This window comes from Excalfactoria chinensis, chromosome 8 (assembly GCF_039878825.1).
Source record: "Excalfactoria chinensis isolate bCotChi1 chromosome 8, bCotChi1.hap2, whole genome shotgun sequence".
NCBI classification, from domain to species: Eukaryota; Metazoa; Chordata; class Aves; order Galliformes; family Phasianidae; genus Excalfactoria; species Excalfactoria chinensis.
The window spans coordinates 18,819,012-18,835,963 of NC_092832.1; the positions used below are offsets into that span (position 1 = coordinate 18,819,012).

The 16,952-nt window shown below is 40.7% G+C and overlaps 1 protein-coding gene across 5 annotated transcripts in view; it reads left to right on the plus strand.

Annotated features, from left to right (window-relative positions):
- The window catches only part of ST3GAL3 (ST3 beta-galactoside alpha-2,3-sialyltransferase 3), a 142,952-nt gene that overhangs the window by 47,643 nt on the left and 78,357 nt on the right, over window positions 1-16,952 (plus strand). For all 5 annotated transcript variants that reach the window (XM_072343053.1, XM_072343054.1, XM_072343055.1 and 2 more), the window contains one exon: window positions 4,155-4,247. In XM_072343053.1, coding sequence (XP_072199154.1) covers window positions 4,155-4,247 — 93 coding nt within the window. The remainder of the gene's footprint in view (window positions 1-4,154; window positions 4,248-16,952) is intronic.

The window sequence follows — 16,952 nt, forward strand, 5'->3', positions numbered from 1 at the left end:
GGAGCCTGTCTGGAAATCCTATTTGAGGTAAAATGCTCTGAACTTTGGGTTGTGTGGACATGGGATTCTTAGCATGAGCTGCTTCGATTTGCCTTTTTGATGTGATCTGTCCTTTTTATGCCAATTCTTTATCAACTATTCACTTTGTGAATCTGTTTTAATGATATAAGACTCAAGGTATTTTGGACCAAGGAGAGAGAAACCTCAAGTTAGCATGTTGCTAAAGAACTCCTTTTCCATGTTTCATATATATATACCAGGACATATATCTTGTGTGCAAGAGTTAAACAGGAAAGTTGATCTCAAGCAGATGAGGTTTTTCACTTTTCACTATTGACAATTTAAAGCCCATGTGGAAGATGAGGCAAAGTGTATCTCTTAAACTGGATTTTGTAATATTCAATTATGTGAGCTTAGTTTTGCAGACTTTTCTTTTTTTAGTAGTTCAAACACAATTTTTATTACTCATTTCTTTTTTTAAATGAACGTAGATTCCAGCCCAATGAAGATGACATGCTGTCTCTGATCAGGCCATGATGAAGGAATTAACCGTGGTGACACTTTCATATTTGAGATTAAAAGATGACACACATCTGCCAAATTCAAGAGCAGAAGGAAAAGTCTCGTTCCTTTTTCTAATCCTCTGAAAGCAGCTGGATTTTTAACTTATCCAAATTGTGAAATTTTGTTAAGATTGATGGCCGCGTAACAGCGTAGAGAAGCACAGAAAATTTTAAGGAGGAATTCAGGATGTGTGCTTGTCTCATAGCAGAAAGGTTGTGGGGGGAAAAAAGCCTAGTTTCCTTTTACTGGAAAGAAGCCAACAACTTTCCTTTAACATCACCCTCATGCAGGCACTTGTTTAAAAAATGCAGATGTTTACAGTTACTGACTATGGCTTGTTTCCTTCATTCATTCTTGAGAAATGTAGTATCTTGCTGGGCTTTTTTCCCTGCACAAAGCCTGAGGAAAATGTGAGGGTCTGTAGTGCTGTTTGATGGCTTGCTTTCTGCCATATCCACCAACTCTTCAACTGCCTTTAATCACCTGATGCTCTTACTGTAATAAGGAGCATCAGGAGTTGGAATGGGAGTGCTTGGACTTGGAAGGTGTAGAGAGGATTTCTACCTTTCTTCAACAGAGGTCATAGTAGCCATAGCTCACTTACCCCAACTGCTTATGTGGCGTTGGGATCTCCTTTGCTTCCAGACACAGTAACAGAGCTAGTGTGTTGGAGCCGCTTATTGGTAAAGCACTAAGGAAGGAATATTGTTTGGTTTGGTACATGGTTCTTGGCTCCTCTGCTGTAAGCAGCAAGCAGGATTATAAATATAGAATCAAGCATAAGCTCCTGTAATGCCATGCACCATGTTTTGATTTAGAAATAAGAAACATAATCACAAAAGTAGCAGTGTATGCAGCAGTGTAGTGAGTACATCATCATCATCAAATGTAGGAGATGCTGATTCACGTGTTTTAGTTCTGCATCCTATTTTTGTTACAGAACTGGGTACTTGCCAACAGGCAGTGTGACTTTCCTGTGACTGCTCTAAGCCAGGTCCCTCAGTGCCATGTTACCACAGTTCTTGAGCACCTCCAGGGATGGTGACTCCACCAACCTGGGCAGCCTGTGCCAATGCAAAATGGCTCTTTCAGAGAAGAAATCTTTCCTAATGTATCTAACTTGAACCTCCCCTGGTGCAACTTAAGATATTAGTTCGGATAGCGTCATGAAGTAGCAGAACGGTAGGCATCAAGGCTCTATGCAGCCTAATTCCAAACACTTGGCTTTGGGTTGTACACTAATATAGGTTCGTTATTATGAGCATACTAGCAATGACTGCATGGCCTCAATGCGTAAGCTGGAGATTATTTAAAACAGAGTGCCTGTTTATCATTTTCTGTACCCTTCTGGCTTAACATGTGGCTAGCAGAAAGGACATGAATGTATAAGGTGGGAGCTACAATGGGCAGCCGAGAAGTGTTCTGCCTCTGGCTGCCTGGGTTATGGACCTCACTGCGTCCAAGCAATGTGAGCAGCTTTGCCCTCCGGCTCTGAGCATTTTGTGGGCTCTGTGATAGACAGCTCCACCATCAGTATGCTGCGCTGTGCTGATTGTGTGTGCAGGGCTTTCAGCCTACCGTTCTACAGAAACACCATGATGGGCATCTGAGTGACATCTTAATTTGATAATGAAAGCACCATTAAATCAGAAAAGAGAAAAAATGCCTATGCTTGTGGCATAAGGTATTCTGTGTGATCACTGAGGTTGTTTGAGAAAGGCCTGCTGTTGAAATAGTTATACAAGTTTGCCAGCAATGACTCACTGTCGTGGTGGCTGTGGATAAATTCCAGTTGCTTTGAGCTTGTTTTTGAAGATTTTGGTATTAAGGGTTTTTGTATTTTCCTTAAGCCAGAAAAATCCAGCAACACTTAAGTTTGCTTAATAAAAGATTAAAATTTCCCCCATTTCTTCATCTCTGAAATGCTAGCGTGCTGCAGCAAGCTGTGATCTGTACCCCGTGCTGTCCCTTTGGATCAACCAGAAGGGGATGTATTTCAGCACTATTAAAAGGTTCTGTTTTGTCAACAACACCTTTCCTTCTTATGTCTATTTATAAAGAGATCCCGACTGGAGTCTGAGCAGATAGTTCACTGCATGTCTTTAGGATCCAGCTTTCCAGATGCTCCCTTCTTAGGTACTTTCTCATTTAGAGATGTGTATTGCAGTGTCACCTGTGGAAGATGAACAAGTTGGTTGGTTTTCTAGGCAATATCTGTATGTCTGTCTATCTATCTATATGTATATATATAGAGAGAGCGAGAAGTATAATCTTGGCTGTAAATAAATGACATTATAACTAGTCAAGTCCAAAATCTGTGATAGAATTAGAGTTGAGTCTATGTTATTGTAAGTTTCTTCCCGTACTTTTCCTCTACAAAGGTTTTAACAAATGAAATACAGTAACTTTTTATTTTCTCTAGCTTATATCCTTTTCCAGCTGTTGTATACTTAGTTTCATTCATCAGAAATAGTCTATCCTTTATAGATTTGGGAGGCTTTGTATTTTATGTGCCTGACTGTAAATGAACTCTCTGTACCTTGATTGTCTGCTTGGAACTGGCCATGATCTCTTGGGAAGTGATCTCAGTACCAGTACAAGAAGGGGAGTTACTGCGAGTTCAGCTTGGAGTTATTGACATTCAAATACAAAATCTGGCCAGCCAGGGTTCTGTGTGTATTACTGCTCACTGTCCTTCCAGGACCATGTGCAGTTTGGTGTTGTTTACTCAAGATGCTTTGAATCCATGCCCATTATCTCCAGCAGTAGTTGGCTACCCAACAGATGTTGGTGATGCCTACCAAAAAAAAAAAAAAAAAAAGCACTGTTGCATGAATAATGGGCTGTTCAAAATTATTTTTGTGGATCTATTTCACAATATCTGAACATACAAATTATTTTTTTCCCCTGGTCACTCATTAGGTCTATAGTAATATCTTAAATATATTTCTTCGGGTTGCTAAATGCTGAACAGGCCTTGTTTCTGTACAAAAGCTAAATGGAGAAGTATATATATATTTGTGTTTGGCCCTGAAATTGCTAGCTAAGCTTGAATTATTAGGTACATCTCAACAGAACAACAGCAATGTTGTCTGTCCTGAATGCTGAATGCATCCCTTGATGACAGCCTTTTAGAACTCCTTGGCAATTTGTTTTGAGTGTTTGAAAAGTGTCTTGCAAGTAATACTTTTCTGTAATTTTAACTTTGATCATACTGCAGAAAAATAGCCAAAGCAAACTGCTGGTTATGCTTTGTTCCTTCTGAAATGCTGGAGCCTAAAATTATGTTGTAATATTCTTCTTCCATGAGCTTTCCCTTCCTAGGTATAAAAACCTTTCAGCAGAATTGGTAGTTGAGTGGTATCTCAAATATCTTTAACCCTATCCATTGTTTGTTCTCCCTTGGTGCTGTATTGCAGGAAATGAATGCTCTTCTGTGTTGGCTGCTATTTCTCATAGCTGATATTTGGAAAATCTGTAAGGAAAGAAAAATGACTTGGATGACTGCAAAAGCCAGTTCATAGCAGGGGAGTCTTGACTCTCTCATTTTTATATTATTATTTTATTTATTTATTTATTTATTTTTACAGGCCTCCAGAATTGGCATCAAAGTATGCAAATTTCTCTGAGGGAGTGTGCAAGCCTGGTTATGCATCAGCACTCATGACTGTCATCTTCCCAAAGTAAGTAATTTCCATACTTTCCACAGTAAATTCATCTAGGTTCGTGGGCTAGTTATCTTGATTTAAAGATTTCAGCTTATGGAGAAACTGATAATTATTTGCCAGATATAAACTCATTTCTGCAAATACATTCATCTTCATTTTCAATTTATATAAGACATTTGATTCAAGAAGAAGCTATTTTCTTGCTAAAATCCAACATATTTTTTCTCCTCCAGTGGATACTTACAGACTAGTGTTCAGCTGCTTGCCCCCAGTAGCTTACTGCATTGAACTAGTGCCATGTAAACAGGGAGTAGCTCATCTCCGACCTTACTAGCTGCTTGATTTCTTGTTCAGACATTGAAAAGTGAGATTTGTGGTTCTAAAGATGGCGTCTTGCTTGGGATTCCATGTTTGGTTGCTTCTCTAATATGACCCCAAAACCTCACTAAGGTCAACAGTTTTTTCCTGGATGTTGTTTACTTCTTTATTAGTGGAATTCAATGTCAGGTATATCATTATTTGACCTAGGATGGATGTAAGCGTGGCTGACCAGTAGTTCTGCATATAATTGTCTTCTGGAACTTCTCTCATATTTAAAGAACTATGCAAATTTAACATTACCAAGACAAATATAATAATTTAATGTGTTTAGAATTCTTAATTGTCATGGTCACCAGTTCTATGAATTGGAGCTGCATGATTTTTTTGTTTTAGCTTCTGTTTGCAGTTTCTTACAACATTAGTAGAACATGATCTCTGAGGTTGACGTGAGGCTTGGTCCCTGCCTTAAAACACAGGGGGTTTTTTTTGTTTGTTTTATTTGGATAAAGCTGGTTTGGCTGTTTTCAAGCATGCCTAAAATGAATAAATGTTTTCCCATTCTAAAGGCTCCTGACTTTTTTGTGCAATTTAAAATGTAAATAGGCAAAATATGATGGAAATAGTTAAGATAGAATAAATATTTTTCGGAGGATGTAACTCTTCTTGATAAGTGCTTTTTTTCATGGTAAAAATGCGACTTCTGACTTCGCTAAGCATGAACATGCACAAGATGGATTAAAGAGCAATGCACCAAGAAATCTCAAAATGCAGTTGCTGGTAAAGAAAGGCTGGATTAAGTTATTTTCACAGGGTCTTCTGTCAATTGGTTTTTTGTTGTAGCAGCACTTACTGTCTTCATCAATAATCCTAGCTGGAAAAAATCCTAGGTTAAGCATGCAGATGATACATTTATTGGAGTGTACTCAATAAATGATTGGGTAGTTCTATAGAACAGTCTGGATTGCCTGATTTAGATGGCTACAGTCCAGCAAAATGTATGTTAAGATGTCCAAGTATGAAATAGGACATCTGGATGGAACAAATACAGATTATACCTTTAAGATAGAAAGACTGTCTTGGAAACAGACTAAAAAGGTTTCCTGTAGTCTAAGCAAAATATCGTAGCTAAAATGCTGTTTCGGGGTCTTGTGTACATGCATAATTTGAGAAGTTGTTTGTGTGTCAATTTCATTACAATCTTTACAAAGAAAGGAAAAGAAGAAAGCAAAGAACACAACTCAAGTCTTCTGGAGTACTGTATCCAGTTTCAGTGGTGAAAGTCTGATTTGGGAGAGGAAACAGTAACATAAACAAGGCTCCTTAGAAATAAGTCATCTTTCTTAAGCAGGAGTCTTATCCAAATGAATAGAATAGGAAAAAGCATTAACTTTGGCAACATTAAATATAAACCATAATGGAAGAGGCCAGAAAATGTTGAGGAACAACTTTATAAAGGCATGAAAAATAATAAAGCTTTCTGTCTGTCAAAAGCAGAAAGTGTGCCAGAGATCCTGATGGGCTGATAGGTGATCCTAGTATTACATGTGAGCTAACGGAAGGTAAAGCCATAGCAGGGAAGTTATTTGCATTACTATTCATTGCAGAGTAGTTCCCATGTGGAGGCTGCCTTTATGGGGGATAAGCTAGGGGAAGCTGACAGAAGGTTGACGTTTTGGAGCAAACTGGCACAATGAATTGCTAGGAAAAGTTCTTACTTTGTGAAGGACTCAGCGATGAAGTTGCCGAGTTACACATGGTTGTGTACAATTGTTGCTTAAATTGGCCTTAGAATGGAAGAATGAAAAGCAGTAAACGTGTCAGGCTTTCAAAGAGGGGCCCGTGGAGCATTTGGGAAACTGGAAACTCTTAGACAGCCTGGTTTCTATATTAGGCACCTTGGTAGAAACTGTATAAAAAGAAAAAAGAAGAAAAAAATGATTAGTGTTCACAAGAATAAAGGCGATAGGAGAGAGGAGTCAAGTTGTCTTCTGTGGCAGGAAGTCTGGCCTTGTAAATCTGCTCATGTTGTTTGGATGGCTGGATGAGCATTTGGTGAAGGTGATTTAACCAGTACAACATGTCTTTGAACAAAACATGTCTTTGAACAAAAATAAAATGCTTAAAGACTCAAGGACTGTTGGGAAATGAAACTGGCTTAATCCTGCAGTGATTAGGTAGTGACTTAGTAAAGGCTGAAAACTGTATGGGGGAAAGAAAAAAAGGAGAAGGTTGGACAATACAGCAACGTTTCTCCTGCTGTCCTCTGGAGAATGTGTGCTGGGGTCTGTGCTGGTCCAAGTGCTCATAAAATATTTGGAACAGTGGATGAGTAGTAAAACGCTGACGCATTTTTCCAGGTAGCAAGACCAAGAGCTGAGGGAAGGAAGAATGTCACAGGGATTTTACTGCACCAAGTGATGGGACAACAAAATATCAGACCAGGTTCAGTCCTGCTGGATGGGATGCAGTGTTTATTGAGAAGTTGCAAATATCTGGGAGAGTATGTCTAATGATGGACTCAGTTATGCCTTGCAAATCAGGAGGAAGATAACAGAATTACTGTGGTGGTTCAGATACTGGAGATATCAGAATAGTAATGCAGAAAGACCAAGAATGTGTTATCCCACTGCATTTCCCACCTTGCAACTCCATCTTCAGTGGTGGATCTAATTCTCTTCAACTAGTTTTGAAACAGAGGTTGGAGAATCAGGTATATATGATGGTAACATAGAATAAGCAAACACAGCTATTTCCACACTTAAAAAATATTTCATCTTTGCAGACTGATGTAATTGGAGGGCAGATGGTGTTGGTAACTGTGTGTAGAGTAGTGAACTCTGTGGAGGCCGTTGGGTGATTGCTGTTTTCATTACAAGATTTTCATTACAAGATATTAATTGAAATCAAGTTCTGTTGACCACGACAGTCAACAGTCTACGGCAAGGAAATCTCTTGTTACAGGAGGCTGGCACCTAAACACATTTTGAGGACAGCTTTATACATGCAACTCTGCCCATGGCGGTGGGGTCAGAACTGGGTGATTTTTTTTTTTAGGTCCCTTCCAACCCAGGCATTCCATGATATTCCCTGTTTTTTAGACTTTATGCCAAAGTAATGGACAGAGGACAATGATGATAGAGCTAGATGGGTATTAGGTCTTATAATTCATCATGCCCATACCGGCTTTTTTTGTTGTTGTTCTTCTTTGTACTTATTGTGTTTTTGCTGTAATTTTTTAAAAGCTAGTTTGACATAAAGGCAGACTGGTATAGCTTTGTAGAAATGTGCTGCAGTGTGAGTCGTGACAGCCATTCTCCACCAAGAGAGTTGGGTGCATCCTCTCAGTATTGCATCTCAGCTGGGTTTCATCTGCTCACTGCACCCGGAGCAGTTCTGCTGCAGGAATGCAGTTAGATAACTCTTCATTTCACCAGACAATCTGATTCTGCCTCTTAGAAATGGGCCAACAGTAGATAGTGACTCAAAATGCCTGAAGTAAGATATTGGTTACTGAACGAAACAAAGAAAATGGCAAGCGTCTTTGGTAAAATGGCATCACTGGGTCTTTATTCAGTGTATTAGACTATTTTTAATAGGTCTGAGGTCGCCTGCAAGTCTGGAGCTGGTGCTTTGACCTTTTTGTAGAAGGCACTCGCTTGTGTTTGTGTTAACACTGCAGTCTCCTGCGTGTCTGGGCCTTACTGTGGAAACGATGCTGCCTGTGTGCAGTTCATTCTTTTTCTATGCCCTATTCTTTATCGAATGAGAAAGGAGACCTCTGCCCTTGGTTTGTGGTTGACATGCCAGCCTGGGACAGTTCAGCTGCTGACAATTTTCCAACCACAAACTCTTATAAGCTGGCAATGAGCACTAGAAATTCAAGGAGGCAGTAAACACGGGGAATGCGGCCTTTCAGCCTTGTGAATCTGTGCTTGGTTCGAGAATATGGGGAAGAAATATTTAAAGAAAGGAGGAGTATCTGAAAGGATTTCATAGTAATGGAGGGCTGGCAAGATTGATATACAGCAGCTCAGTAGCTGCTGTGACCAGAATAGTGGCTTCAACGTTTGTGATTCAGATATGTAAGACTATATAGCACTAAGGACATGAGAGTAAACATCTCTTTTGGGTGACTTGGTACTAGGAAATAATATACATTAATAGAAACTTGTTTAAGTCAGTTCAGTAAAGGAAAAAGATTCCATTTCATTTGTTTGGTTATTTTTGTTGCAGACTTTCTATGGATTAGCAACTGGCATATTCTTTGCATTTTTCATCTTCGGGTTCTTTTTAAATACAGCAGCCCGCTCTGAGGAAAAGCAGCTCCCTCATAAACTCTGCTGGGTTTATATTTTCATGCTGAATTGTTTCTTTGTACGTAAAGTTCAAAATGCTTTAAGCTTTCATATTGGTGGTGAATACATAATGCAGATATTTTCCAGACGTAGAGATTTCAGTGGCTTTCTCTCCAGTCGTTCTTCTGTATTTTCTGCTGCTTGTGTTCCCTCAAGGGACTTCGGGTCTGCAGGTCTCAGACTCCTGAGCATTTCTCTGCTTACCCAGCCCAAGCTGTGCAGCTGGCACAGCCCCAGAGTGAACTTCTGCATCGCAAACAGAGCCTGGCAGATTTGTCTTTGCTGTTGCTGTCATGCAAATAAAGTTTGTTCAGCTTTTGTTCTTCAGGTGAAAGCATTCTCACATCTGGAATTCTGTGTAGCCTGGGGCTTCAGGTGGAATTGGGCTGTTAGCAGAGGCCTTGATAGGGATCAACATGAATGCCAGTGTGGTTTCCTGGTCCCAAATAGTTCCCTCTTCATTTCCATATCCCATTCTAGGAACTTGTGCCTGTTAAGCACACAGAAACACCTTTCCATTCCCAACTCTCCTGCTTTGTTGCCATTCAGGAAAAAAAAAAAAAATATTACTCTGTTGCTTAGAACTGACAGGTGTGTGGTTGGTGGGCATGGTAGGGTGGGTTGGGGTTGGACTGGGTGATCTTAGAGGGCTTTTCCAGTCTTTATAATGCTGTGACTTTGTTCAAGTCTATCTGTCCCAGTACTTCATGAATTACTGCCAGACGCAGCATGGGCTTGTATTGAAGTTGAAGTGGCGGGGCACAAGCTCAGTGCTCAGCCACTGCCAAGGAAGGTGACTGCTGTTTCCTTTTGGATCAGCTGCTGAAATAGAGCAATAATCCAGAGGACGGCAGCTTCACGTGGTTCTGGAGAGCTTACTGAAGAAAGAGGCTGGATAATTAGTTTGCCACTGAGAACTGCTATGTCATTTTGAGGCTGCTCCCTGACTGTAGCAGAAGCTGCCTTCTGCACAGTTTTTGATCTCTTCAGGCGCAGTGGGGAGTGCTCTTTTATTTTATAGTATACACACTATTATATATAGATTTATATGCTGAGTTAGTTATCATCTATGAACAGCACCTTGCTTATTCTGCCTGTCTGCACAGCAAGGACTAAGGAAATGTTTGTTGCATTATTGAGGTTTGAATTTTGTGAAATAGCGCCTTTAATCCCCCGTGTTTTGCTTTTCTCACTCTTTCACCTCCATAGTTAGTGTGCTGGGTTTTATACGTGGTTTGAAAACACAAAGAGGATGACATTTTTTAAAGCAAAATTCTTTGTCACAACTGACTGTGCTTCAGTGCATGGATAGCACAGTCTGTTAGAAGATGTGCTTTTAATGTTCAAGCCAGAATTGCTGTCTAAGCTGTTGTTGCTTTTTGTAACCATGGCAATTGAATTGCCTTTTGCAGTGCACTGACTGCTTCAGTCAGTTCCACCTGTATGGGCTCCAGGAGGAAGCTGGCAGTTAAGTGGCAACATTTGATAACTGATGTGCAGTTTGTTGTGAACCACTGGTTTGGGTGGCAACCAAAGCTGTGTTTAAGGAGCGTGGTCAAACAGCTCATCTGTCTATGATAGTTTCTTCCCCACATTTGTTTTTGTTGTAGGGGGCAATGACAGTGATTGCAGAGATGAGCACATAGCTGTGCAAACAGAACTTCAGTGCTAGCACTTGAGATCCTGGCACTGATGTACCAGCCAGGAGCTTGTACTTGAGAACAAATGTATGTGACAACAGCTCCCTGCTGCCGTTTGACAGCCTGTGAAGATGTGCATGCTGCTGCCATCAGGTTCAAGGGGAAGTGGGGAGGAGCGTCCAATGCAAAAGTAGATTTAAAAAAGCCAAAATGATCTTGACAGTAGATTCTAAGTGAGGTCTGGTTTTGGAGCTGGAATCTTAAGATGAAATCCTGCTTAACCTCTCAAAATTAATATTAGTAATTAGTGTGTGAGAATCCATGTGATGAGCAAGCTTTGTGCCTGAGCAGTTTGTCTCTGTAACCTTTTTCTTGAATCAAGTCTATTAGATGAAAGCTGGGTTATAGACACGTGGGCGTTATGTTTCAGGTTGGATAATAGGAACAATTTCTTCTCCAAAAGAGCAGTGATGCACTGGCACAGCTGCCCTGGGAGGAGGAGGAGGAGGAGGGGGGGGGGAATCCCCATCCCTGGAGGAGTTCCAGAACTGAGGGAACATGGTCAGTGGGCATGATGGAGTAGGATGGGGTTGGGCTGGATGATCTTAGAGGTCCAGCTTCTACAATACTGTGATTCTAGGGTGTGTGTTCCTATTTGACTCTGAACAAAAGGTGCTGAGTACACGTGCTCTCACTTCTGTGTATGTTGTGCCTCATGCCATATAGGGACATTGGAATTCTGAACTTTAACAACAATAAAAACAACAGCAACAGCTTTGCAAACGTACAAATAAATAGCTGTATTTGTGAACATGCATGATAGCAAGAGAAACTATTAATTTAATGTATGCCACCAACCAAGCATATTTTATTGTGGGTGAGTGTTTGGGCTCTGTTGCTGAGGCCCATCTGCTCTATAGCAATGAGATCTCACTCAGGAAAAATCTTGGGGCAAGGATTGCTTGAGGATCTGAATGTGTCGGAATCCATTTAAATGCTTATTTCAGTTTTCAATGTAGATTCCATTTTTAATGCTTTCGTCACTTATCCATGATCCATATAACGCTTTTAGTTTTGTTCTAATTTTATGTAGACACTATGAATAGCGTACAGTTGAACTGAAAATATCAGTGTGCAGATTGAGCACTTTATTACCGTGTTTTTTATATATGCATGCCTTGACTGCTTTTCTATTACGAATCCCCTCGGGAAAGCTTTCCCGTGTGTTTCTTGTTTTATTAAAACTCCAACTCCAGCTCTCCAGTTCATCGTTATTGGCATAGCCCATCATCTTCCCAGAGCCTCAGGAAGCTCCCTGGTGTCTCTGAAGCTCTGTGTGTCGACGGTGTTTTCTCCTCGCTGTAAACAAGTGTGCAGCATCTCTCAGTCTCCTGCATTTGGTTGCAGAGCGGTAATTGATCAAAACCACAGCAGGGAGTTGAGAATGAGCAAGTTTCCTATTTGGGAGTAGATTTCAAATCAGTTTATTTTCTCTGCTACCTTTCCCTCCTCCTCTATTGCTGTCACACTTTGTTCTATTATTGAAATGTTTCAGGAGCCAAATGCTGTCAGCGAGCCAATGTACACTGGCTGAGAATATGGATGAAAAGCAAACCTAATTGATGCAAGATTATTAGGCTAATTTACAGGGAGTCTGGGGAGCCCTCCAACTCTACATTAGGCAAATGAAGATAAAAACGAGAAAGATAAAAAATTCTCTTTTGACTGCAGCAATGCGAAAAGGCACTGGAGGATGTTGTTCAGATAATTTTGTAGAAGCTCTGACTTCACTGCAGCACAGGCAGTGTAAGTTGTTTTGGCTGTTATATTCTTGGTACCTTTTACTTTAATTTTAAGGTAACTGTGCGCCGAAATAAAACCCGCTAAGGGTTTGCTATTTTCTTCCTTTTGTGATTTGCCATCATTTTGAGACCTGTTGTAGTTTTTTTTTTCTCTTCAAGTACTTTGAGCCATTGTTTTACAAGTGAGGAAGCTTCCTTTGAGTGTCAGGGCCTTAGCTTTCTCCAGTGCTTCACTCATAAACCGGAACAACTGTCTATCTCTCTTTAAGAGATCTGTTTCATTGTGATTTCCTGGAGATCATTGACAGGCTAATTTGTTACTCTTCCAAGTCTAAACAGATGTTGAAAGCTTCAGAACTGTGTGTATTTCAGATAATACATATATTCTGCTGTAGAAACCAGCCAACCAATTGAAAGGTGGTCATTTTACAGGGTTTTATGTATGTGACTCATCCTTTCTAGATTGATATGCCACGTGTTTTGGCTTGTTTCTGATCTGTTATGTGTTCATGTTTACACCACTGCATACTTTGGCGTAGAAGTAGAACTGTACGGCTGGCAGAGATGCTGGTGTCATAGACAGATTGCTGAGAATTAAATTAATGTATCTAGGAATGAAAAGGCTTACACTGAGAGAGAAGACTTGCCTATGAGTGAGCAGTTAGAATGCAAGCACTTCCCAAGGTGGAATTGCATTAAATAATCTGAGAATGAGAAGCAAATAGAGGTACTTGGGACACAAGGGCTTTCCCTGTCCTGCATCTGCCACTGGGCTTTGTGCTGGGGGTTCTGCATTGCAATAGAGTGCTTTGGGCAGCAGCTGCTGTGGTGGGAGCTTCATTTTGGAAAGAGATGGCCAACTGTGGGATGGTCTCAAGGGAAGTTCAGAGCTGCGCCATCTGCTTCACCGGGCAGTGAATTAAGCAGCACAGCTATCTACTCTGCAAGCTTTGTTTAGATTTTAAGAGTTTGTTTGTAAATGTATAACTTGATGGCTGGGTTGGTATTTTAAGCTATGATATCCAGCTTCAGGCAGTCTGAATGTAATCTTTTGGCCAAACAGGCAGCCCTTTGGAGCAGGTGGGGGCCAACTCTTTTTTTTGCTTTTGATTTGTTTCTTAAACATTGTCTGTATAGTTGAGGCATTTGTAGAGGAAGATGTTGGCCCCGAGGCCCTGCTGAGCAGACTTGCACGCAGTCTGTGGTTGCTGGACTTGTGTCTGCTGCTCTTGGAACTGTGGAGGAAGGATGTCCAGTATTTGAAGGAAGCAAAGTATGCTTACAGGTTCTGGCTTAAGCAAAGAAAACAAAAATAAGAAAACCACTAACTTTTCTATGTTGTTTTTACCCTTGTTGTAGATTTTAGTCAGCACACGTACCAGGCATTTCTGCTTTGCACAGTTCTGATCTCCTGGATAATAACAACTATTTATGGAACAACAGGATACCAAACAGTTTATAAATGCTAGGCTTGTTTACTTCTGCTCTGTAACTCCTCGTTTCACATAGGGGTTTCCTCGTCTATCAAAGGTAAAGAAACTTGTCTCAGTAAATGCATCTGTAGAGTATCTGTTTGCCTTTCTTGACCGTGGTGTCCTGGTAAAAGGTCTGCTCAACCAGCAAAATTCTCCACCTGGGCTCAGTCAGGAAGGTATGGTAGCAGGAAAACAGTAGGCTCCTTTTCTGAGAAGAAAGACAGAATTGTTCTGCTCCTCTCCTCCTAGGTCAGTGATGCATGGAATAGTGCTTGGTGTCTGCTCCTTGCTGGGTGTACAGGGGAAGGTTTGAGATGCCTGTCTCCTCCATCTCTTCTCTGTGAAGCATATTCTTCGTTCATTGGTGTTGAATTATTAGGAATTGCTATAACTGAGGGATGGCTAAACAATGTCCAGATAGGAAATGAGAGGGAACTAGAGTTAACAGGTTTTGTTGTTGTTTGTATAATAGAACTTAATTTCCTCAGAAGGAAACTAAACTAAAGCCATAACAGCAGATCAGGCCTTCCTGGACTATGAAGTTCAAGACCTCCTCTTGCAGATAGCTGCATTCCTAAGCTTTCAGTTATCCAACATAAGAGAAGGGTAAGCTGACCTCGATAATGGAAAACATGAAATAAATAATGGAAATGTAATGGGGAAAAGATAAATTGGTGATATTGAAATGCAGAGATTTTTGAATTATTACTTGTTGCTGGCAATAAGTTCTTAACTCGCAGAATGTTTACTTAATTTGTTGCTGGTTTATAACAACTTCTGTTCGCTTATTTTTATTATTGGGAAAATAACATAATCGAATGTAAGTAATTGCCCTTTCTTTGCCTTCCCCATGCTCGATTTAAGTCAAGCCCCTATCTATCCCCTTAGCTAATCTCCACTTCCCTTCTGTTCATCATGGGAGATATGCTCAGCCCTGCCCTTTGGTGAGTCAGCAGTTGCACAGGTCTAAGAGCTGTCTGGAAACAGCTGTGATGGACATATGGCCACCCCGGCCTCCTGACACACGTCATCACTGCAGTCTCCACCTACCCACTGTGTCGATGAATGAAGGCATTTGGCCAGCACATTGCCACAGTGCACAAAAACATGCAAATATTAATACAAACATAAATAACCAAGCTGACTGAGCAAAGCTGACTTGACCAAAACTACAAAAAGCCTAAAGAACAGCCCATGCTTGCCCACAGCAGAAGCTTCATGTTCTCATGTATTAAGGTTTACCTTTCACTCAGAACATTGCACCTTCTGAGGAGGGAACAGTGACAGGCTCTGCAGGGAGACGTGCCACTGCTAGAGTGCTCTAAGATACCAGAATCATGGAATCATTAATATTAGAAAAGACCTCTAAGATGATCCAGTCCAACCCACCCCACTGTGCCTACTGACCATGTCCCTCAGTGTCACATCTCAGTGTTCCTTGGACACCTCCAGGGATGGTGACCCCACCACCTCCCTGGGCAGCTGTGCCAGCGCATCACCAAAATAATATACATATATTATATGTGTGTATATATATATATATCATATATATATATATATATACACACATATATCATATATATATATATATGATTCACTTAGAAATGGAGAGCTCTGTGAAATACGCAGTGCTGCCTGTTAAGGTTTTCTTTCTCCATTCAGACCGTAGCGATGCACTGAGGAATCACTGAGATATTATGACAGATGCCAATCACAGTGATGGCTTTGTCTAAATTTTTGTAATGATTAATGCCAATCTATGCGGTTGTTTGCATTTCTAAATGTTTGCTTTTCTTCGTCTCCAATTTGTTTCACTTTTGCAGCAGTGCCCAGCTTGCTGTAATGAGATTCAGGAAGCTGGAATCCATCGCAATTAGTGAGTCTCCTGTAAATATTTTCACTGACAGAACTGTCTTTATTCAGTTAAGGTTTCAAAACATTTGAATGTTGTTTTATGATAAACAATTAGAAGATCAAGTAATTCAAATAAAGTGATACCAGGAGGGCCGTTTATTCTGAGATAATCCTCTCTTTGGCTAATCTAAAGAAATCTTGCTCTCTGAAGATACAAGAGCTTCAATAAAGGCAGAGGAGAGGGGAGAAGTGTAAGAGGAAAGGGAAGAAGTTCCTGCAGGCTTTATCTAACAAGATCATGCTGCCTATCTGGAAATGCTCAAGGGGTTGTTACATGTGATTGATGAATTGAGTAATGATCAGAGTTACCGGTGTCTGGAGAGCGTGAAGCAGCATTCTGCCTTCTGGGGGGTATAGCCCAGAAACATACAAGACATCTGGCTTAGGAAGAGCCCTCAACAGCTTGTGCATAATGAATACTCTGTGGCTGTTAGGTGGTAAAAAAAATTTAAGTGGGGAGACCAGCTTAAAACAGGTACTTTTAGTGGATTACATGAGGTTCTGGGAGTTTCACTTCTGTACATTCACTTCTTTTTTAGCATGGCAATACTTTCAACTGTTGCTGAGTTTCCTTCCTAATACCTCAGATCTGGCAAATCCTGTCTTAAAGTTAGGTACACAACAATGGAGATTTCCAAGCTTGTCCCACTTCCCACATGTTAAGAGTGGCTGCCTGCTACATTTTCTGTAGATCTGTGGGTTGTTTTATTTTATATTTTTTTTTAGGTTGCTGTGCACCTTTTGCTCATCAGACCACTTAACAAAACAGAACAAAAGAGCAGTTTCTCTAAGAAATCACAGTTTAAATTCTGGATCAGTAGCTTGTAAGCAGCTGCAAAGCAGACACGTTAAATACAGCAGATGCACAACTTTTGAAGATACTTGTTATCAGTTTCTTTGTTTTATTATCTGCTTGAAGATTTGGGAGGCCTGCCTTGCCTTTGGTGAAGTGAAGAGTCAGCACTGACTCTGTAATGTTGCTTTTCATAGCAGTCTTAGAATCACAGGATCACTGAATCATGAAGGTTGGAAAAGACCTCAAAGATCATCCATCCCAACCTGCCCCACCATGCCCACTGACCGTATCCCTCTGTGCCACATCCCCATGGTTCTTGAAAACCTCCAGGGGTGGTAGCCCTTTGAACCTCCCCCAGAGCAACTTAAGGCCATTACCTTCCATCCTTTCTCTCCCATGCAAGATGAACTCTTCCGT